The sequence below is a fragment of the Neodiprion fabricii genome, chromosome 5, assembly GCF_021155785.1.
Source record: "Neodiprion fabricii isolate iyNeoFabr1 chromosome 5, iyNeoFabr1.1, whole genome shotgun sequence".
Classification (NCBI taxonomy): Eukaryota; Metazoa; Arthropoda; class Insecta; order Hymenoptera; family Diprionidae; genus Neodiprion; species Neodiprion fabricii.
Window position 1 is genome coordinate 7,443,478 of NC_060243.1, and position 25,184 is coordinate 7,468,661.

The 25,184-nt window shown below is 37.8% G+C and overlaps 1 protein-coding gene and 1 non-coding gene across 3 annotated transcripts in view; both read left to right on the forward strand.

Annotated features, from left to right (window-relative positions):
* The first annotated feature begins 3,108 nt into the window (after nt 1-3,108).
* LOC124182812 overlaps nt 3,109-25,184 on the forward strand; it is a 28,782-nt gene continuing 6,706 nt past the window's right edge. The window contains exons 1-3 of one of the 2 annotated variants that reach the window (XM_046570532.1): nt 3,109-3,196; nt 3,561-3,770; nt 15,272-15,463. In XM_046570532.1, the coding sequence (XP_046426488.1) occupies nt 15,379-15,463 (85 nt within the window). In that variant the 5' untranslated portion in view covers nt 3,109-3,196; nt 3,561-3,770; nt 15,272-15,378. Of the gene's footprint in view, nt 3,771-15,271; nt 15,464-25,184 lie in introns of both variants that reach the window. The other variant, XM_046570531.1, reaches the window with a different exon arrangement.
* Nucleotides 19,295-19,366, forward strand: Trnam-cau. The gene has a single exon. It is a non-coding gene; the product is annotated as a tRNA-Met (tRNA).

The window sequence follows — 25,184 nt, forward strand, 5'->3', positions numbered from 1 at the left end:
TTGTTGCATACGATTATTTATATAACAGGAGTATGTTACACGTTTTTCTAACGAAGCACGAAATTGAGGTTAGGGTCGCGTAATGTCAGATTTGTTCGCTACAGCGCATGCGCGGAAGTACGGAAAAGACAACTTTCAACTCCTAGGACATAAAAGCGGTATTTTCTGTACTCCGCGCATGCGCATTCGCGGATTCACTTTACCGTCGTAGAAACGTGTACTTTGTGTATGAAAAACGAGCATGGAAAAGCGCGTAAAACATGCTCGCGTTACGTAAAAGAAATTGTTCACCAAACGGGCGGGAATCGAGAAATAACTCGCTTCGATTTTCCCTTCTTTCAAATTTGGGCCATACATCACCGCCCGAGTCTGATCTGTATTTAGAGCTTTTAAGCCGCGATAGATTCCCGAGCATTCCCACGTAATTACATAAGTGTGGTTTTCACACCCTGGCCGTGGCGATGCGTCGACGAATCTAAATGCCAGAAGGCAGGGACTGTTTTCACAAGTTTCACAGAGACGGGCGTCTGTCTTTTACGTACGTTTAACAGTTCCGCAATATTATCCTTGATACAATTTTTCCGCACAGTTGACGGATACACAATATTACACAATCATCTCACATTTGGTACCGAAGTAACGACTAAAATTATTCAAAACATCGCAACGATGTTTAATTTCTTTTCCCCAAGTGGCATATTTTGCCCTTTTATCAGTTCGAAGAGCAATGTCAAAAACTTTACATTTACATTGTTCACAACGCGTTGCAAGAGCGCGCCTTTTATCTTTAAAGTCAAAGTTATCCCCGCCGATACACAATTCCACCCTTACGGACACGACAACCGTGCAGAGGCCCGCTGTGATGCAGTTCTATTTTAATGGTGAACGGATGGCACACGCATTCGGTACAATGGCCAAGCGGTCGGCAAGGGATCTTTTTTTTCTGTAAAAACCTCGACGGCGGTGCCGGTTGCTGTTTTTCAGGGCTCAAGGGTCGAGTTGACAGGTGCCTCGGACAGTTGGCGGTTCAAAGTACATACGATTCGAAAGCGCGAAGAGAGTGAGAGACGGAGAAAGAGAGAGAGAGAGGGAGAGAGAGAGAGAGGAAGATAACGTCACGGTTCCCCTTGAATTTTGGCTATTTTTCCTGATCTTCTATTTCTAACTCAAGAAGAAGAAGAAGAAGAAGAAAAAGAAAAATACAAGGAAAAAGAAGCGGGGGAGAAAATAGGGTAAAACAGATAAAGAGTAAACGAGAGAAAGAAAAAAGACGGTACGAGGAAGAACGCAAGAAAAAGAAAATGAAACAAAAAAGGTTTCCGCTCGAGCGGCAAAGTTTCGCCTGCAAAGTTTTCTCAGGCTCCTGTGTATACCTATATATATATACACACATATACACATATATATACATATATATATATATCCTCAAATCGAGCACTGCACTCGCTTATTGGCTCTACGGGACGAACTTACGTAGTTACCATCCTGACTCCTCGATATTTGTGGAAATCTATACAGATACCTGTATTATATGTATATAATACATATAAGTATATTCCGCAAAACCGATGAAATTTGGGTTTTCTTTCTCTCTTTTTTTTTTTGTTTTTTTTTTTTGTTTTTTAGAATTTCATTTCGTTCCTCTCCTCGAACTACGACGCCACAAATTTACTTTTATATTCGTGATATTTATGTCCATTTTAATAATACGATTCGGTAGAATTCTACGGTAGATATGTAACAGTGGTACAGAACTACCTTCGGGGTTAAATATGAGACCGGTATTTAACGCCTTGGGATAAGCAACATGCCTGTATACCAAACGATTTTCACCGTTCTTTTTTTTTTCTTTTTTTTTCTAATTTTTTTTTCATCTTTCTTCTTTATTGGCCCTATGATCGATGCTCACTCCGCATACGTCTATTCACACGTGAAGAGCAGCCTAACGATCATCACAATAGGAAGTAACGAGCTGGCAATGAATCACGGCGGAGAAATCGCTGGTAAGAAATTAAAATTGAAAGTGAAAATGGTTTTTGAAAAAAAAAAAAAAAAAATTACACAAACATTCGTCCATTATTTGTTCGAACGAGCTGATTTTATCTAAAACGTTGTGTCGTTTTTTTTTTTTTGTTTTTTTTTTTAACTCATTTCCTCCATTCACCGTCCGTTTGATTCATTAGTGTAATCTTTTCGATAGGAGAAGTGTAAATTTTCAGCCGTAATGCAGCGATATTCATCCCGCTTTTGACTCGTAAAGGAGAGACCGATTATAGTAATCCGACTATGCAAATATGATCGTAATGTATATTTTTCACGGGAATGGGAATGTCGGTGTTATTGCGGAAATTTAATGAAATACAATTGAATATATATATATGAAAGTGTAAGGTAATTATTTGTAATCGTTGAATCATTTGTCAATTAACGAATCGAAATATCTTTGCATCATTGCGTTGGAAAAATTTGATCTCGTCATATTTTTATACACGCTCCAATCAAACGTAATCGACGTGTATAAAAAAAAAAAAAATTCATTCACCCGTTTCACTGATTTTTTTTCACCTCACAATAACGATAGTAAAAAAAATTTTCAATCTCTTTCAATACTTTCGGCTTCATTACAAATAATCGATGAACAGTAACGGTATAAAATTGATAAAAATACACCCCGTAGCTTGTGGGTGAATGGTGAAAAGTATAAACGACGAAATAAAGAAAATTACAAGTGGTGTAGTAAAGTTTTGGCAAGCCGACAGATGGGGTGAAGGGGTGGTGGTGGTGGTGGGTTTAGGTTTAGGTATCAGGCTTAGGGCGTCACGCGTTAATACGCGGTGTAAGGTGGAATAAATTATCCGATTCGTCAGATTTCCCCGAATATTAAACAACCTCGTCCTCTCATCCCCACACATTACACATTACAGACACGCGTATACGTTGTATCTGGTCCTCTGTACGCTACTCACACAAACACAAATCGTCGGGCTTGCGTATAGTGAATGAATGACGTCACGGATCGAGGGGGAGTCACGGTGGGAGAAGATACGGCCGAGAGGATGGTGGAGAAAATCTCTTCTCGCAGTCGAGCGCGAAGCGCCATATGCGGTGGTCCATTTATCAAACGCGGGACAAAGGCTAATAATTGTGTTGGACACGTGCGATTATATCGGGCACGCATCCCAACGGCGGTGAAAAAGTAAAAACGGCACGCGGCAAAAGCTTTCCGAAACGATATCGATAGGAAGAACAGTTTTTCCCATGGTGTGGTGATTTTTTTATTTTTTTTTATTTGTTTTTTTTTTTTTATCGACAATCTCAGCTGAGACGAAATTTTCTGTGACAAGTAACGTGTTTGAGAATGATTAATTTCAAGGTATAAACCGGCGCTAGGATAAAGTTTCGATATAATTCGCCACGTCCTGTTTGTGAATGTGAAATTATTTGTTTATTTTTCAATATTTTTTTTTCTTCTTCTTTTATTCTTATTTTACAAACAATCGTTTAACGGGAGTAATCGCAAACATGAAAATCTGTGAACTCGATTCGGTGGCGTGTTTTAGACACCTTTTTTTTTAACGTAAGACTTGGATAATTACCCTCGAGTTGTTTTTTTTTTCTTTCTCTATTCTTTCAACGGAAACAAAAAGTGGAAATAAGTGGATAAGGTGTTAAATGGCGACGAAAGGATACAAATAATCGCCCTGAAGAGGGAAATTGAGAGAGAGAGAGACAGCGGAAGGGCGAGTTGAAGCGCAATTTTAATCCGAGAGGTAAGTGCAAATTCCCAACTTGTCTACTTAACGCCGTTTTACAGCTTGCGGAATTCAGTCGGTGATTAAACACCGCGGCTTAATGTCAACGGTACTTGTTTCTGCGATAAATAAGCATTCACCCTGATAATTCGGTATACTTATCTATTATATACATGGGCGAATAGATACACGAGGTGATTTAATTGAACGGATATCGAATCGTTTTTCAGGGATGCTGAAAAGATTCGCAGGGAATTTGACTGGAAGTATGGCTTGAGTGATTATGCGGATTAAAATATGTATAAACTTGGTCGAAATTAATACTGCGGTTCAAACCTGTGATGCGAATATTCGCGTGATTTAATAGATTTGGAGTTTCGGATTTGAAAAGCTCCGAAGGCGCTTAGTTTCGAATTAATTCGTGACGAAACGTGAAGTTGAGAAATTGAACTTTGAAGAAACAACCAAGTTTCGAATGGTCGGAAACTCGATGGCTCAAGATTACGAAATGCAAGATTCCGAAATTTCAAGCTACGAAAATTAAGGTTACGATGGAGCAAAATTCTGAAAAATAAGATTTTCATGGAGTAAGATTGCAGAAATTAATATATACTCACACAGCGTAGTTTACTCGACGAGTGGGTGAAAAAAATGAGAAAAACCGAAAATCGGAATTACCAGATTTCCGAACGTAGAAATATCGAAAACCTGAAACAAAGTAAGACCAAAGTAGGTGTCAGATTTTTTAATTATTTCATTTTTGTATTTTTTGGAACCGTGACTTGTCGGAGTTACGCCCTTTCGGAACTTTGATATTTCGTTAAAGTTTGATTTCATTGGTTTAACTTTCGTCACCAAAAAACTCTGGATTTGGCGCTTTCGTAACTTTTCAAATTCGGAATTTCAACCCCGCCCCGTGTGTGTAGCTTTATCGTTACAACGCGGGAAATAATTACGGTCATAATTCTGACTTTGTAAACGGTTATTGCGGATATAGTATCGAGATTGTATCCGGGAGGCTGCGATTATTCATCCGAATTTAGCAGCAGCTGATATAGATAGATATCGAGGACAGACAATAGCTGCTATCTACAGGCACGTAATATACCATATTTGCTTATTCTACACCCTAGTGTATAAAACGGTTCAACGAAATCTTGGCGGTAATTTGGATTTCCGATATTCCAAACTATCGATAATTCAATTTTATACATTTTTCAAATTTTGAATAGTTGCACACTGAGAAAAATTTCATTTGTTACGGTAACTAGAAAAATTGAGTAAAACAGGTATCGTTAAAAACAAACTGTTTGAATATTGTTGGAATTAAGAAAAACGAAATACGCGTAACCATTTTCCGACTAATTTTCATTTTCTACCTAGAACTGTATTTTTCGATTGAGGTAAAAAATGAAAATAGTCAAGAACTGAGCGGTAACGGGAAGTAAAAATTTCTCTCAGTGCAGCCATGAAACTTGAAAGAAACCAACGATTTTTCAACGCAATATTACGGTGACTGGAATTTTTGTCAAAATTGTACAAATTTGGCACGATAACTCATGTTACCAGATTATATTTTCCAATTCGTGGACGAACTTGATCATCGTATAAAACGGTGCGCTGAAAACCTTTAATAAACTTGAGCTTGAAAATCGTATTTTGAAAAAGTAAAACCGGAGTCGTTAAGCCAAAAAAGTAAATCCCAGGACACATCCATCCTTTTCCGGGCATATAATCCGTGAAAAAATATTTTTATATTAATTCGATCTTATTAGTCGTACAAACGCGTACAATGATAGGAAATGAAAGAAGCGATCGCCGACTAAAAAAAGCGCGTTTCATAAAAGCCCGCAACGTCGAAAAATGGAGGAAATAAAAATCGGCCGCTTTGACTTCCGTTTACGCAGCGGCGTAACGGGGGCGATTTTTCACCCCCTAAGCACAACGCGGTGTAATTCGGTTACTATTTTAACGCGGACACATGTCGTACCAACACTCCGTTACTTTTCGCTTTATAACTCTGTCATTCCATGTATACATATATATATATATATAAGATTTACATATCTCTCTGTGTAATACGGATATTTTCACACTCGCCGCGATGCGTCAGAGCTGTCAAAACCGGACTCGGAGGCTGCAAGCCGCGGCAAAAGCTCGGCTCTGAAACGTATCGGTAATTCAGACGTGGACAAATGGAAAGGACCGAAGTAAGAGGGGGAATCCGTCCTGCGGCGTGGCAGGTGCGACTTACGAGCGTAATTAATAAGCTTTTGCGAATCGGCTAATTGGCCGACGGCTAGTCGGACGCGCAATTATCAATGCGGAGAACGACTCGACTCGCCAGGATCTTCTACGCCGGAATTTATGCGATCCCTGGAAATGTCTGCAGAACTGTCGGGATTCGAAAGGTTGAGTTGAGAAGGGTTCGCCAGCCTTCTGAACCTGTAATCGTCTCTTCAAACAGTATTTTCGGACCCTTTAAACACCCCCCGTATTGTCCCTGCAACACCGATCCGAATTGCGCGAGTACTGGAACGAAAATATGAAAAAATTTAGTAGATACTAGGACCAAACAAAAATATCACAATTTAAATTTAATTTAATATAATGTTTTGTCAATTTATTGGACATTTTATACTCGATGGGTTATTTAAAAAAAAATGTATTATTATTGATGGCTGGTCAGCTCACCGCTTAACTTGTTGCAACTTTGAAACGACGAGTTTCGAGTCGTTTTACGATTTGTAAAATATGCAGTGTTACATTTTGCTTTGGTGACACGGTTTATGGAATTTAAGACAATCCTGAGGTTCGCGAATGGCTAGTTTTTCATAAAAATGGAACGTCACGTTAATATTGCGAACTTTGATCTCGTAAAGTTTGTAGAAAGATTAGAAAACAGAAGAGTTGCGATGTCGAATTTTAAAAAACGTGACCATGAATTTTATAACGTTTTAGAATGTAGAAAGTTGAATTATGAAACAGTCAAAATGTGGAAACGTGCAGTCTCGAAAATCAAAACATGCAAAATTTTTCTACCTATATTTTGGCTTTCCATGTTTTTCAAATTCTATACTGAGAGAAATTTTTAGTTCCGGTTACCGCTCAGTCCTTGACTATTTTCATTTTTTGCCACGATCGAAAAATATAGTTCTAGGTAGAAAATGCAAATTAGTTTTCTAGCTGTTACCGGGAAGTCTAGCATCCGTTACTGTTCTTTCTCATTACGATCACTCTTGCGATATTTTCTTAAAAAATGAAATTTTTCTCAGTGTATAAAACAGTTTTCCGCACCTTTGAAACTTTGATATTGTAATCTTCCTGTCTTCCGTTCGTTTTGTATACATATTCACCCCCACCCTCAGGACTTTTATTTCTTTCTGGCTCTTTGATCAATCGGCAAAATGAAGTCAAACTCCGATATCGCTACGTCTACAAATCGCGCTTCTCGTTCCCGTCATTCACGAATCGATGAAAATCAAATTCCGCACTACGAATCCGCGGTAATGAGTTTTCCCGAGCGGTAAAAATCTGCAATTACTGCACATATCCGCGCACGTATACCTATGCGATTAAATTAGCGACCGTTATCTATATATTATTAATTACCGTTGCATTTTGCCGAACAATAATACATCAAAAGAGGATATTTTGTAATTAACAAACAAACGATGCCGACACGATGATAAAAAGTTATTTCGGTGTGTTGGTAAGATACACTATTTTCAATAAAACGACCGAAATCGAACCGATTTTTAACAATCTCTTCCGCTGTTAAATTGAACACAACTTTTGTCATCGATTCCAGTGTCGTGGATTTTTATATTTTTCATATCACGATCGTCTGGCTTGAATAACGATAATAATAATTCGACAAACATTGAGCGTACATTTACCTAGCAATAAGATCAGTAAAAAAGCATCGATTCCAAGCAAACCAACTTCCTCAAGATGTTTTAAAAAAACATCCCTTCCTTTGGGAGTAAATCGTCGACCCGATCGGCTTAGTCGAACTCCGATCCGCGGGACATAATAATACCCGCCAGTCGAATGTCTCCTACGATGTGTAATTAACTGAATTATGACAATGTCTCCGGCGAGGTGCTTGATTAGATTAGAGTATGCAATAATTGAAACGCCGGAATTATAGATATACGTACAGGGTGCGATAATCGCGGGTTCACGGGCTTATCGCACACTTCGAGTTATACGCTGCGCGAATCCAGACGCTATACGCGACGCATCCTCCCTCCATTTTTCGTTTAATCTTCGCCTCGCAGCCGAGACCGGTGGAACTGAATTTTGCCTCTGAAATTTCCTCAAAAATTCTCTGCCCTGCCCCCCCCCCTCCCCCTCCCTTTCGAAGCGCCGAAATAAATCTCCGCAAGTAATCAGTGATCAGCTGTAAGCAAAAAGAAGCCAATTACTATAAATTCTTGTCGTTAAGGTCCTGAATTTTTCAAATTATCATCCTACAACGAGGTCGCGTAATTTCGCGTCAAAGTTTTTCCGCACAGAAAATTACGACGATGCAACGTTTGTTATCATAGATAATAAGCGACGCAGTCGGACTTGAGACGATTGCCTGTAATGGTTTTGTTCCTGTCCCTTAGATCGGCGGATTTGATCAGAGGCGAACAAAACATCGCAATTTGATGCCGGCCACTCGATCAGGCCTGCGAAGCCAAGCAGCTCTCATGAAAGCTCGAGTCTGCGCGGCATTAAGTTGGTTTAAATACTTCATATCAAGATCGATTAGGTATATATATATATATATATATATATATACACATGCGTACCAATCCTCGAGGATGAAATTCCTCTCGAGCCTTCAATTGAAACGGTCATTAGCCGCGGGCTTGACGATGCCAAATCAAAACACTGATCGTCCGCACATCCGCGTATTCTAAATTACGATATTATACGAGTATAGATAATTAATCATTAGAGCGCTGAAAAAGTGGTTGAATTTAAAAAAAAGAAAAACTGTTAAATCTCGACGACGAATTATCGAAATTCATTGGGGTTGTTCGTTCTAGTAAAAAGTGTGTAGATCAGGCTTAAATTGATTGATTTTTTTTTTTTTTTTCATCACAATCAATTAAGAGGAAGCTTTTTTATCGATAATAACATCAGACAATCAGATCTTTGAAATTTGCAGATACGAATATTCTTGGCTAATTTACATTATTTGTCACGATTCTATTTTTTTTTTTCCCTTCAACCGTCATAATTTTTCGATATATAGTTATAAAAATGTCACAACAGTTTAGGACGAAAAGTCGAACTTGAAATTCTTCAAACGATCGCCATTTTGTTGGAAAAAAGAAAATAATAATAACAATAATAATGATAAATAATGAATAGAATCAGTGAAAATTGTGAATCCTCGAGAGGAAAAAATAAAAATGTAAAAATTTTGCGACTTCGTTTCACCCTCGACGGAACGTTCGAACGATACGAGACAGTTGATTTCTCGGTTCCAGTCGGAAAGACAGGCGCGTGTCTCATCGCCGAGGAGCGCAAAACGATCGAAACTTTGTTTTCAGTCTCGTTGCCGGGCATGCCAGGGGGTTATTTTAAGCGATTGTTAAGTGCCCTCCTCACAGAGTTCAAGATACATTTACATTCGCCCATGCCAACAAACAAGAGGCGTGATTTCTCTGATCTGATCCTCGAAACGTGGCAATTCTGCGGCCTCCGAAATATAACACCACAGAATTCTGTATCAAGTTTTCCTTATTTTGGTACGCAAATAGTAGCAATGGGAGATAAATCGGTTTCGTTTAATCGTTCTTACAATCGATCGATTAATCCAACAATTCAATTCCTACACCGATCGGCCAGCAGAGTTATTGTGAGGAAACTTCGATGAATCGATTGATCGGAAAAACGATTAATCTTACACAATTTTCTCAAATACTTTCCAATAAAATGTTTCCTATACTGAGCTCGAGTGCATGAAACCTGTTCGCAATATCACGTAATAACAAAAGTTGCGTGTATGTATATATATATATATATATATATATATATAATAAGAAGACCTCTGTGTATAGAAATTTTCAAACTTACGGAACATCTTTCGTGATGAATCGTCGGCTCTCGTGTCCGGAGTACATTGAAAAGTTGGCAACGAGCTTCTAGCGTGGACCTGCAGCCTGCCGGTGATTGTGGTTGTACTATATATATATATATATGTATATATATATATACGTGGTTACAAATCCCAAAGCAGAAGAATCCTCCAACAAATCTTCTCTAATCACCGCAAAAAGGCGCTCAGCGATCTGTGGAAAAATAAAAACAACCCACAAATGAGAAATGAAAGCCGCGGAGAAACAATTATTGGATAGGTATACACGGTGTTCTGGACAAACGATGGACCCGTGGCTTACGGATCATGGGTTGCAACTCGAGGAAGAGAGAGAGGAGAGAGAGAGAGAGAAAGGTGGACAGTCCAGGAAATATCCCGATGAAGCAATAACAGTTGCTCATATTTTACCTCGTTTCGACGAAACCTTTTGAAACTGGAAAAAAACTATATGGAATAGTTATAAAACTGCTACTCTGAAAATGCGGTGTTAATTGTATGAATAAAAAAATTTACCATTGATTGTACAAATTATTTAAAGTGTATAATTATATAGGTGTGATGTGAAGCCAGGGGAAAATAGTTTTGTGAATTTAACGTGTGAATTGCATATTTTTCAATCGGTTGTAATGCAATCACATTAATACACTCGGATATCATCCGAATTAGCCGTTGAGTTTAGATTTTTATTAAGTATAACAAATTTATTATTATATTCTTGCGTGAATGAATCTATGGGGTTAAAATTGTGGAAAATGCATGTAAATTTACAATCATACAAGGGTTTTCTTTTCTACAAATAGTTACGAAACGTAACACCGTAAAGCAACAATGGAGGATGATCGTAAAATATTTGAGAGCTAAAATAAGTTCTGAATAAATGAAGCAGTGCGATATACGCGTCTATACATATATATGGGGTATTCCATGCGAACCCGACCAACGTCTGACCCTCATCATTTCTGATTTTTTTTAGAAAAATTTCTGCAATTGTCCCAACTCTGGAATAGTACCCTGAAGTTTTTCAGATTCTTTAATCAACTGCGTAATTACTTATATATATTTAAAGCGATTTTGAAAAGGAACCATTCGTAATTATCAGAAAAAAATCAGAAACTGTATTTTATATTCGAAACATTTCAAGACCAAGACATGACGAACCCATTTTTTTGGTCAGCTAAAACATTGTTTGAACGGATTAAAAATTCCCGAAATATTTTCAAAACTTGTATTTTCCACTTACAACACTTCCAGACTGGTTTCCTTACGGAGCGATTTATGTCCATTGTTTTGGGACATTCAACTTATTTTTTATCAACTCCATAATGAAACCAGTCTAGATATGGTCTAAGTGAAAAATGGAAGTCTTGAGAATTTTTTGCGAATTTTCAGACCGTTTAAACAATGTTTTAGTTGGGGAAAAAAATTAAAAGCGCTGAAAAGAAGACAAAAGTCGATCCGTCAACGGTCCGGTCTTAAAATGTTTCGAAAAGAAAATACAGTTTTTAAGAATTTTACGAAAATATCCTTTTCAAAATCACACTCAATGTTTATAAATTATTGAGCTGTTGAATAAAAAAATCTGAAAAAATTTAGGGTACTGCTTCAGAGTTGGGACAATTACAGAACCATACATAGTATCAAAGTTCGAAACCAAAGTTTGTATGTTCGGACGTACGGATGTTCAGAAAGTGACGTCACCCAAAATTTTTTTTCCACTCTCGACGCCATAGATCTGTAGTAATCGTCGACGACGACAATCAGCTAGGCGAATTTCTCAGTCTGGAAACAACCGCGCAGTTGAGCGGACGGATGAGAATCGCGCTCCGCAGATTTCGAGTACCGGGTTCTCTTCCTCCCGGATCCTGCCGATTTCTGGTGCAACTCGAGTTCCAGGACAAGCAGACAGTGTTCATTCTTCATACCGTGAAGCAAATACCAGAATTTTTTGGGGAGTCGTGGTGCCCCGGTCTCCCCTACAACTATGTCATCTGGTAAAACACTGACAACTAGTAAGCTAAATAAAGTACAACCAGAAATGATCAGGAACCCAACGTTGGTTGGGTTCGCATGGAACTCCCCATATACGTACAGCGTAACCAAGTCTTCCGTGGATCAGACGAAAGAGAATTTTGTAAATACAATCGGAGGATTTATCGCGATTTTACACGTGTTCGTATAAATTTAAAATTCGGGATATATCAGCGCAAGGTTTTTGCGGTAGGTAGAGAAGTTGAAAAGCTTAGCCCGACGATCCCCGTATGATCCGTAAACACGCGGCATCGAGCCGAGTAAATTCCTTGGGGATAAAACAAGGGGATAATCAGATCGGTTTTTATTCTTGCGGGAAAAACGGCGCTGTGTCGCGAGGGCCGGAATTAGGGAGTTTTCCCCTTCATCCCCTTCGCCCCCACGCACCTCGCGCAGGATCATCTCCTCGAGGATTCTTCCCTTCGAAGTATAACACTCGGACTTCCGCTCCGCATTCGAAATTAGCCTGCAATAATCCCCGACTCTGCCTCCTTGCCGGAATACCTAATTCCGATCTTCTTACCTCGATGAGTTCAACCCTTGTTTAGCCTAATTAACACCCCGTCTGCACTCGTCGAGTATTGACTTCGCTCTATCAATCCTCCGCCTTTGAAGTCTGGCCGCTGTTTGTCGCACCGAAATCATTTGTCGGATGTCTCGTCGAAGGTCTAACAAATAATGCAAATTACAACAAGACGCGATCCCCTCCGTTCTTCGATTTCTGTAATGGGGTTTAAATTTGCAACAATACTGCCAGGCTTAGGACAAATTTTTCAAAGTTTGTTAAAGCTTACAATTGAGCAAAAGACACTCGTGTTTCGAAAATTCAACTTCTGAATCGGAGTCGATATAAAATTGCAAAATGGTGATTTTTCTTTTCCCAAATCAACACTGTACAAAATTTTTGTATTCAACTTTTAATTCCTACAATGTGTTGCAAGTTTTATTCGGATACGGAAAAATGAATTCGCGATACGTAGACTGTTTATTCAATTTACAAATACAAGAAATTTATTACGCAACGCGGCGAATTGAATTTTTTTTATCGGAAATACAAGGCGAATGCATGGTAATTTACGTAGCTACACCCAATTTGTAAATTTGCAACCCTGTTTCGTAATTTGACAACTTTTTTGTACAATAAACGTGTATAAGTAAATTGACAATCATTTTTAACGGTAAATGTTTCGTTACCGTAAATACGATTTGAATCGCATAAATACTCCACTGTTCATCGATTTTTCATAAACCAGGAATCTTTTTATTCATCCACAATATAATTTTCCAACTACGCATAAATTTCACCACTTTGCGTAGCAAAAACTAGAAAAAGCACGGACGACGCAAACAAGAAAACGAATTTAGCATTGCGAACGAGTTTCTTTCGGTCGAAATAATTACTGGACATACAAACGGCGATTCTTAGCGTGCGGGGAAAAAGGGGAAAAGGAAGAAGCACGAAGATGAGCGGATTCCGGGAGTGAAAAGCTCGTATATATGTATATATTGTCATGTACACTGCACGTGGAAAGAGAGGCGGAAACCGATTAAGAACAAAGCGAAAAATCCGTGCAAAAGAACGAACGAACCCTTCGAGTCATCGAAACAGTATATTCTCTGCGAATCCGCGTTTCTTTTGGACTTTTTGCAACCGTACGTGCGGCTTGAGCGATGCGCGAAATCGCGATCAGCGAGCCAAGTCATGCGCCTTTATCTCCGCGATTTTCCCCTGTCGCTGCATCTGCACTCAAGTCAGTTTGGCAGGTCGGTATTTTCGCGAGGACATTCTGCGGCTGCGAGCTTTCTAATTCCGTGCTGAAAACGTCTCATCTCTTCGCCAACTACGTGCAGTAAATTTCTTGGACGTTCAATCGTACGTTTTATCAGCTGTCGAGATTTTCCAACTCCTTTTGCTCGTTCTAAACAACGAGAATTTATTCATAAAGTGATCATTTTCATCACCTCTGGTGTTGTAAGGAAAGTATTTGTACACTTTTTCTAACTTCAACCAATCTTTACGTTTTCGAAGCTCTAGAATCCGGAGTACAGGTATTTACAAAAATTTCCGTCTGTCCGACAAACTTTCGCCATGATCTTGTAAACGGTTGTTATGAAAAGATCTAAAAGTTACAAGAATTTACAACGATACGATGAGCATGAAAAATTGCCATGTCCCGTTCAATTGGAAACTTCCGGTTCTACCGGAAATAAATTGTTTTCCAACGTTTTACCGAAAAACATATACTTTTTCCTCCTCGTTACATTTTCTAAATAAAACGATCATGTTTTTACCAGTTGAGATATTTTTTTTTTTAATGTACAAATTTTTTGACTCCCTTTCAAAACTTTCTCATCCGGCAGATTTTTCAATTTGCCGTTTTCGATATCATCGCTCAAGTTAGTCAAACAGACTAATAAAAACTCTTCCCTTTTCACGACGATGAAAATTATTGCGAAAAAACAGTTTTTTTTTTTAATCTCTTTTTCTCATTCATCTTACGGTCTAAACATTTCGTACGAATCGTCGTACTTTTCACACGAGTACTAAGAATTTTCACACCGCATCTATCGATACTTCGGCATGCAGACGACGAATGGCGCAGAAACTTTAAAATTCCGTCACGTCGCGGGATCGTTCCTTCGTTCACGTCAATCACGGTGATCCCCCGTATATCCCGGGGCCCAATCACCCTGGATCAGAAATATTTTATCACATCCTCGGCACGCACCTGAACCGCGACTCGGGACGATGCTGATAAAGATTTCGAGAACGTGTGAAATCCCATTTTGGGTACTTTTGACGGGGTTGATTCGAGAAGAAAGCCGGCGAGTGTATGTATAATGTATATACGTATACACAATGCATCTTTGCGTCTTATACGTTCCTTGGAAACTGCTGGAAATGAGCCTGAAGTGATGATCGACGTCTCCGAAAATAATTCGCTATACGCGAAGAATTCTCACCTCAGGATTTTTACTTTTCCACGGGGGTTCGAGAGACACGGATGAAAATTTTACTTTAAAATTATCTGTACACAACAGTCGTTTTCAAAGAGAGATTAACTCTTGCCAAATGTGTGAAATTTAGAGTCGAGCTGGAATTGGATAGGAAAAATATTACTCCAAATTATAGTCCGGTAATTTTATTTAATTTGTCTCGAAAATGCCTAACTTTTTGCATAACCAATTTAGCCACGATTTGGATTATCAGTATCGATAATTCACAGTAACACAATTATCATATAATAAGACGAAAATCGTTTTACCAATCCGTGAAAAATAATATCTAATAATTGCAACTCGTTGTATAATAAATGAAAATAATATATTTCGACAATCGCAGAATTTTGCTGGATAAATTTATAACGGAATAACTGTTTATTTGCAACAGATTCAGGCGCGTAATTCTGCGTATGGGATCAGGATGAAGAAGAAGGTGTCCTGAAGGTGTTCCATCATCCCAGTCCGCGACAAACGCGGTTTCAGCCAGATTCGAAGATGAAATGCGACGCCATAATTTGCCTCTGTTTTATACTGCCTTTGATGACCGATCTCTGCTGGGGAGGCGTCATCCATGCAAAAGGTTCGTTGATCTCAAGATAAAATTGATTGTATATTTTATTTATCATTTTTCACCTTTAATTTCCAACGGCAATTATATTATTTCGTCAAGATTTGTGAAGAAATTCAAACGATTGAGATTAGCCGAAATTTGAGTAGAAATCGGTAAATGTATTCATGAAATTGGAAATCCGAATTGTTGTTACCATCATAAAGAAGTAAACCGCGATCTTAAATTTTTATTTTTCAAGATCGGAATCGTAATCAGCGATTCTAAAAACCTACACCTACTTTCCAATTTTCTCTCTCCTCACCACTGAATTTTTGCTTCAAGCCAAATTCGCGATACTTAAGGATACGTGGTACTCCTACCATTACCGACCGAGCAAACTCGCTCTTCTTCTTCCCGTATTAAATAAACAAACGAACGGTAAGTGTACAAATTTCTACGATACATCGCAAGTAACTCAAATCCTTTAAAATTGTAAAACAAAAAAAAGATGTGTGCTTTTTTGACACGAGTGACTATTCCCAAATTTCCCGCATTTCAGGGGCTAAAAACTGAACAGTACCCGAGATACTTTGCACAATTCCATAATGGAAAAACGAGGAGTAAAACAATCCATCGCGATACTGTTTTCATCGACCATCGAATTTCGAAGCCGTTATTTTGTTTCTTCAATATAGGAAAAAAAAAAGGTTGAGTTTACTCGGTCGGTAAGGGTAGGAGTACTATGCGACCTTAAGCGCGGTAACTTCGAACCCGAGAAAATTGAGATCGATCATCCCATGGATGGCAGCGGCCGCGTTTTCAGTTAATCAGAACCGCGTCCGAGTTTGAAGTTTAACAAGTAACACGGTGCTTACGGTATCTCGGATACCGTCAACGCGTTCGAAACTCAGAGACAATGGCGACGTCGGTCTGTTCCACCCCTCGGTATCTGTAATTCCTCTTTGAACTCCGGCGTACAGAGAAATTAACACGCGTCTTCAATCGGCGTGTAAAGCCCGCCCCGTTCGTTCTCCATATTCCTCCCGTAGAATGTGGTGTATGGTGTATGGTGCATGGCGCAGCATACGACCGGCTCATTCATTACACCGAGTGACTCCGAGCACTACACCTCGCGGCTAGGAACCTCGAGGAGAACCTTTCCCTTACAACTACACCGGATTTAACCGTCGCCGTGAGAGTGCCGATGTCGCATGAATATTCAGCGCGACTCGGGGGTTGAATTCTGTTTTCGAATAGCCAGGTATTACAGCGTGCGTATCGTCAGAACGCTGGCTCAAGTCGTCGTCGAGTTGCTTCGCTATTTTTTTTTTTTTTTTTTTACGGATACTTAAATTCGACGTCGTTGTACGTATATATGTATATAAGTCAGGAATTAACCCTTTCATCGATTTATTTATACCGCGCATCTGATTTCAGAACATTGGAATTACAGGTATTTAGGGCTACAAAAGCTTTCGTTGAACTTGCAATTAGGATTTTCGAGTCACTTGAAGAAACTTTGTGTGCTGTGAATTTTTTGAAATTTTTTTGGAATTTTTCGTCACGATCGACGAAATTCTCAAACATACAATCGTAAATTTTAGTTTTTTTGAAAAATTGGTGATACTGTGGTCGCTAAATCGGATTCCGTCGTGTGGTTGGCCATGAGTTTGAAGTTCGCGAAGTTTTATCTTAGGAAAAATCATTATCTCGCAACTCTGTCAGGATCGTTCGAAATTCAGTGAACCTGTGATAAAGCAAATATCTAGACATTGTATCTCACGTACTAAGAACTTAACATCTTCAAAGGCGTTGTGAAGTTTCAAAATAGTTGTATCTTTTTAATTTCTTTTCTTCCGCGGTAAAGTTACCAACATTATCTTCGTGTTCCGTCGATGCCTTAAATCAGACTTTGACAAGCCTGAGATACGAATCTCAGGGGTTTTATTCGAGATTCTTTTCCCTCAAGACCAAGGATCTTTATCGTAAAGCGTATCCTCGAGTTGTTAATCACGATGATTATAATTTCCTTGAATTCAGTCTGATTAGAGAAGTAGATTTCCGGCTTTGGTCTTTAATTTCCTGCAATGCAATCGCACAACGAACCGAGGCACGGAGTATCTTTTCCCGAAACGTCTCAATCTCAGGTTGGAAATCTCGCGTCACGATTTGATGGACACTGTTCACTTTCAGTCCAGAGTTGCCAAGTACGATAAAAAGCGTCACGCGTCAACCGACATGATAAAACGACATCTGTAGCTTCGCCGTCGAGGAATTCATCTTGAGGATGACCCGCACCCTTCCAAAATCCGTCCTATTTTTCATATCCAGGCACGTCTCGTCCTGAGCCTCGAGGTCGCGTCTCGTGCATGCCGTATTTCGAAAACGGCAAAAGTCCGTTTCTTAAACAATGCAAAACTGTTTGTATACGACCTCGCAAAAGCATGTTATTATTACTACACTGAGAAAAATTTTTAGTTACGGTTACCGCTCAGTCCTTAATTACCTCGTTTTTCGTAATTCCAACAATATTCAAACAGTTTTTTTTAACGATACCTGTTTTACCGAATTTTTCTAGTTACTGTAACGAATGAAATTTTTCTCAGTGTATTTAACTCCTGGGAGTTGAAAGTGGTCTTTTCTCCACTGCGCGCATGCGCAGTCGCAAACAAATCTGACATTACGCGATTCTAACCTCAATTTCGTACTTTGTAAATAAACGTGAAACATACTCTTGTTTTTATGTAACGGAGATTTTAAAACCGTGAAGAAAAACTTGTCGTATCTTCCCGTCTCGGTATCGGAGGGATTTAGGTTTATCCAACTCGTATAAAGTTTATCCAACTGTATAAAGTTTCATCGAGCTTTAGCGTTGCGAGTTCAAAGACCGTTTTTGACGCCGTTAACTCTTGTCGAATCAACGCGTGAATTACACGCTTCAAACGACGAACAACTTTAATTACGAATCAGATATTGCTGATCGATTTTAGTTTCAAAATTACCAAATTAATCACAGTCTCCATCCGAAGTAAAATTTTCTTGCAACAAACTCCCGAACTATAAATATCTTAGACAATTTTTACAAACTTTTCTAACTTGCAATAAAAATTTACGATTCTTTGCCTACCGCAGGATTTTGAAAAAAAATATCCAGAAATCTTTGCGTCTGTATCAAATAAATAAAATTCTTCGCATTCGACTTGCATTCGATTGATTTTTACAAATAAGATACAATTTTTGCGAAATCGTCTCGAAGTATAAACACACAGCTAAAATAATACAAAATTTTTAGCGTAAGCGAATATAATTCTGTTACGGAAAAAATAAAAATTACAATCATTGCGTCTATAGTATCAGCTTGATTCAACTCCTTGATTGATTAATTAATGAATTATTGTAACTATTCAGTTTTTCTTACTTTTCTTTTCATTGGCGATTAGTGCTTTGTAGACAGCAATTCATCGGTTCTGTGGTTTGTGTCAAACGAAATTTATACGTTATACGATCTATATATCATGCATACGTCACACACCTTCTGTTATCTACGATATAAATTTTCGTAGCATTGAATATTGTGCGTGTAACGAGAGGCATGTGGCACATTTAATTACATTGCAAGATAAGTCAATTTACACGTGTTCAACACAGTCTATACTCTGTAACAAGAACTAATAATTACTACAAAACACAAATACGTTATATAGATAAATTATAATAATCGATATAATTTTAATCACAGTCCAATACACAAAGCAGAACGCAGGGTAAATGTCATTCTTATTTTGATTGTCGTCTCTTTAAAAAAAATCTATACAAGACAAGTTGATTTAAATTGTAGTTTTAACGCGTAGCAAATACGAGAGCAGAGTGGCGCAGTGGAAGCGTGCTGGGCCCATAACCCAGAGGTCCGTGGATCGAAACCACGCTCTGCTAACAAGTATTTTTTTACTTTAATTATTTGAAAAATTTAACTGTCCTGAATATTAAATTTAATTATTTATCTTCGTTTTTGTTAAGACACGACTTTGGCAACAAGGAAACGAAACAATATCGTCATTTTTACGTAAAACGATAATAATAACCAACTATTTTTATCATACAACATCACAGTTTCAAATGTTTTTTCCTATTTATTTATTTAAACCGCGCTCTGCTAGTTGGCATTTTTCTTTGTTTAATTTCCAAAATTTGACTGTCCTAAATTTAGGATTTTATTGCTTATTTTTGCGTGTGTTAATATACGATTTTGGCAACAAGAAAACGAAACGATATCGTCATTTTTACGTGAAACGTTAATAATAACCAACTGTTTTCACTTTACGATATTACAGCTTCAAATCCCATTTTATTTCCGTATTAACAAAGCGTTCTATGCATCGCGTTTGTTCCAGTTTCAATTTATGCAACCACCGCGATTATATACGTCGATATTTTTATTTGTCAATTATTGTTTACAGTACTGTATAACAACGACACCATGACTAATACATAGTCAATTTATTTCCCACCACGTTCCGTGCGAATTTTAGAACATCAAGCCTTGACAGGCGTGTTGTATTAGTTGAATGAATAAAACGCACGAATAAAAGTAAAGAGAAGTTTTGTGAATGGAAGGACCGCGTGAATAACTTAACCCGAGTGTAAGAAACGGACATGGTAGCCTGAGTTTCTATAAGGTTGACTGGCGTTAGTCTGTCGTTGAGGTGACGAAGAGGCAGAAAGCTAATGGACTTTTCGGTTCAACTGGAAAAACTTCTTTTTTTTTTTCATCTTCATCTTCGGTCGTTTTTTTTTTTTTTTTTTTTTTTTTCTTGCCTCTCTTTACCTCTGTTTGTGTACTGTGTTCAGACGACCCGTCAGACCCTTTTCAATGTCCGAAATGTCACGAAAAACAATAAAAATTGCCACAAAATCAGTCAACCCTAAAAAACAAGACTCGCCCATTGTTTGCTGAGACTTCTTATTTGTCCAATCAATTTCCCTCTTTCTCCCAGTTGGAGTTTTTCGTTTATTCGAAAAGTTTTTGCGTTTCGCTGATCGTTGTATAAATCTTTTTACTACTCTTCTTCAACCCTTACGCTGCACGAGTCCTGTGTATAACATTGTTGGAACATCCGAGTCGCTGGAGTCAAAAATCATTGCGCGGAAACAGATATTACGATTCGTATAACTTGAAAAAATTCTGGCACACTCGTGAACTGTTATATATTTCGAGGCAAAATGAAACGTTTTATCAAGAAAATCATGAGTCACGGAAATTTTCAATATTTTTACCTCAAAATTGACCGAGTAACTCTCAAGACACAGATGCACTGAGAAAAATTTCACTTGTCGTAGTAACTAGAAATATTCAGTAAAACAGGTGTCGTTAAAAAAAAATTTTTTCAATGGCTAGAGAACTAATTTTCATTTTCTCCCTAGAATTATACTTTTCGATTGTGGTAAAGATTGAAAAAAGTCAAGGACTGAGCGGTAACCGGAACTAAAAATTTCTCTCAGTGTATGTAAGAGAAAAAATTTAGAGATACTGCACGACGAAAAAACAGGTAATTATTTGAGCGAGTGTAGTTGAATTTGGAAGTGGAATGAAATTAATGTCAGTTGTACTCACTTGCTGCGATAAGAACAGTAACAAATCAATAAAATATATTTCCAATATTGTAAATTGCGTTATATTTGTTGACCGTTCCGAAATTGCTGTTTAAATTATATCCCGTATTATACATTAAACAGTTTTAGAACACCGCGGTTTTAATGTAACCGAAACGTGTTCTCTTACACAACCGCTGAACGCATTTTAAGATAACGAGAAATCGTACGCAAGTGTAAATATTTAATACAATACCTGCAGTGCGTTTTAGAGGGATTTTTCGTTTGTGTAAATATTTGCCTTGCGCCTCGGAACCAGCTTTGATTCTGAGGCTTCTCTGCACGAGCTTCTTTTTTGAAGGTCTTTTGATTTTCTCCTTCTTCTTTTCACTTCCTTTCCGTTTATCATACACCAAGAAACTCTTTTTAACACCGCAACTCGATCAGAACTCGATGCTTGCAACATGCGGTACACAAACTCTCTCTCTTTCTCCTCTGTGACAGATGAAAAAATATCCAGATAGCGATATCACCGCGGCGTATGTAATATTTCAATCGAAAGTACTTTTTTCAGCTGTCCTGCTTTCAGGATGAGTGCGTGTCTGTCACAGATATCATTCGTTCCTAGCTCTCGACGTAAATCACGGAGACTTTTACGAGCGGAATACTTTCTATCACAATTTTATATTTTTCCTTCTTCTTTCATAATCGGCCGCTATCTCGTTGCTCCGAGACCCGTGAGGCGTTGACGATGTAAATTATAATTAATTATTAGAATACTACCATGTACGAAATGAGACAAAGAGCCGCGCGATTAAGGAAATAACTTGTTGAGAAAATACATCGAGATTCAGAATCTTGGACTCGTATCACCGAGTTCAAATTCAAAATCGAAAATCTATGCTAATCCAATGGGCGAAGCTAATTTTACAATTTTAGGAATGATATCACGCGTTGAAGAATAATTTACATGCAGAATTGATGTTTCGGTGTTACTATTTAAATAAATAACACGGGAGTGTCAAAGTAACGAAAGAGAGTCAATTTTTATACGTAAATGTACGCGCATCATTGCACCGATATCGATCATCATCGACAATGGCAGTATTGAAATTGAGTTTTGAAAAGAAGAATATCCGTTTCAATAATTGTGAAAAAATAGTTTTCCGGATGAGTGAGAATCTACTATCCAATCAATCATGATCGATACCCATCCAAGCTTTTGCTTATAATTCCAGCACCTTATACTGCAATATTTTTAAATAGATTTTTAAACAGGTACAACTAAATGTACGATTATATCGTAGACTATGTACGGATAAAAAGTAAAAAGGTTCGTGGCCAACCAACCCCGAGCAAAAAGCGAGAATTTTGAACGCTAAAGATCCTCGTGCCTAAGTTACGAACGTGACAGTCGACAGATCATTAGATTTCAAAGTCGGCTTTCGTCACGTGCTTTCGGGCAGACTTGCGGCCGTTTTCACATCGGCAGCTTGGAAGCCAGCAGGATATCATCCACATGGCCCGAGGATCTTCTTCGGAGATAATCGCATCTATATTTACGATCTCCGTTCTCAGTTGGGGTTCATTCCTTCCGTCTGAGCAACACCAGCTCGGATAACAAGCGGGCGACATTCACTCTTCGTCACTATTGTACAACGATAAACGTAATTTATAACGAAGAAAAATGAGATGAGAAATGTGAAGAGTTCACTGGTTTATTTAGACGCAGAACGCATGACGCTTAATTCTAAACTCTATATATATATATATATGTATATGTATATGAATTCCATATGAACCCGACCAAAGTCTGACTCTCACCGTTTCTGATTTTGTTTAAAAAAAAAGTCTGCAATTGTACCAACTCTGAAACTGTACTCTGAATTTCTTCATATTCTTTATTCAACTGCTTAGTTACTTACAAATATTTGAATTGATTTTGAAAAGGATCTTTCTAAGATTCTCAAAAAAATTTCGGATACTGTATTTTCTGTTCGAAACATTTCAAGACCGAGACATGACGGGCCGATTTTATTCTATATTTTTCAGCACTTCAATTTTTTTTTGAACGGACTAAAAATTCCCGAAAAATTCTTGAAACTGGTATTTTTCACTTGGAACATTTTTAGACCGGTTCCCTCGTGGAGTAATTTTTGTCCATTTTTTTTTTGGCACATTCAACTTTTCTTTTTTATCAACTTCAAAATGAAACCGGTCTAGATGTGGTCTGAGTGAAACATAAAATTTTGAGAATTTTTTTCACTATTTTCAGACCGTTTAAACAATGTTTTAGTTGATCAAAAGAATTAAAAGCGCTGAAAAGAAGACAAAAATCGATTCATCAAGGGTCCGGTCTTAAAACATTTGGAAAAGAAAAACACAGTTTTGAGAATTTTACGAAAAGGTCCTTTTCATAATCGCTCTCAATGTTAACAAATTATTGAACAGTTGAATGAAAAATGTGTAAAAAAAGATTTAGGATACTGTTTCAAAGTTGGGACAAATACAAAATAAATTTCAAACAGCACAATCAAAAATGATGAGGACAGACGTTGGTTGGGTTCGTATTAACTGGATGACAGGTCTCATTTATCCAAGATCCGAATGAACGTGATAATTACTCGACCAGACCGTGGATTGAATAATCGTTTAAAAGTTATCGGGTGACGCCTGCATTTCACATAAGTCCGTGGTGCATTCGCTGTATTATCACTTGGCCGAAACCCTGCAGCGGCTCGTCTATGCGCTGTTATTTTACACACGTGTTACAGACTTTGTGTCACGGGATCAGCCATGAGAATTGCAGTCCGACTTTACACGCCCCGGCGTATACATATTACGAGTATAAATCGTAACCGTCAAGATTTTTTGACGGCTGGGTGCCGGCGCAGCTGTTCACGCGTTCGCTTTTTAACGCGGAGAAAGAAAAGCACTAAATTTTCAGACTCTCCGCCCGAGAGAGATCAGCCCTAAAATTTTGATGTATTTCTTTCGTTACGTTTGTTTGTTTATTTATTTTTTTTTTTATTTTCATCACTCAATCTCTCTTTTATGTTTCAAAGATTCTCGCGAGTTACTCTGTCAAGAGTAATTTACATGATTATTTTGAACCTGTTACACCGGTCAACACAAATTTTGAGTTTGGGTTCAAGGTGTCAAATTTAGATTTCTTCTACGCGACTGATAAATGAAGATACAGTTTTATTAGATAAAGTTTGCTTATTGTATAAACCGGAACGATATTTCGGATTTTAATAAAAAATACCTATTTTTTTTTAAACATTTATTGTAAATAACAATTAAACGATGCTCAGTTTTACATTTGAATCGCTTTTATTCAAAAATTATACAAAAACTTCAAGACCTGTTTATCAACGTAAAAAATGGCGTTATCTCCACTACTCTGAAAATTAACTTGACGGCCAGTTCGTCGGTTAATTTATAATACGCTCGGTGCAGCAGGAATATTGCAGCGTAGAAATTAACTGGGCTGAGTTGCTGCAATTAAACAACCCTATCACGTTATCTCTACTTGTTTGTTAATTAAAACAATTTCCGCACAATAAGCTCTTAACTTTACACATAAACAGGTGTGAATGTATTTATACATATCACATGTATACGTATATGCGGATAACGTATACGTATATTCCGCAACTTGGAAATGAACGCGTTTCAATTACTTCAACTTTTAAATTTTGAACGTGCAGTTGTTAATAATGTTGACATAATTATAACTGAACTGGTACTTCGGCGAAAAGTTTCAGCATCTTATTGCATCGATTGCTGGCAACTTTTTCCATCTCTTACGAAAATTATGCCACCGTTCAATTGCTTGGAAAAATTTCAGGTACATAGATGAATAGAAACCTTAGAAACGGTGCTAGAGATTATTTCTATGTAACGAAATGTTCGTCCTTATCATTTTTTGACACATTTCCGAATCATTTTTGTCCCATCATTACGTTCAACGAATTAAAATCTATTCATTTAATTTAAGTAGTGCAATTTTTTTTTTTTATCCTGTTCAAGAATGGAAGTTTACAACGGGATAATTGTTCCGGTTGATTGCATAGTTCGAAATTTTTAATATCACTAAATTCAAGTTAGATTAATCTTCGCGGTGGTTTAAATATTATGCCTGATATATTGCTTAACA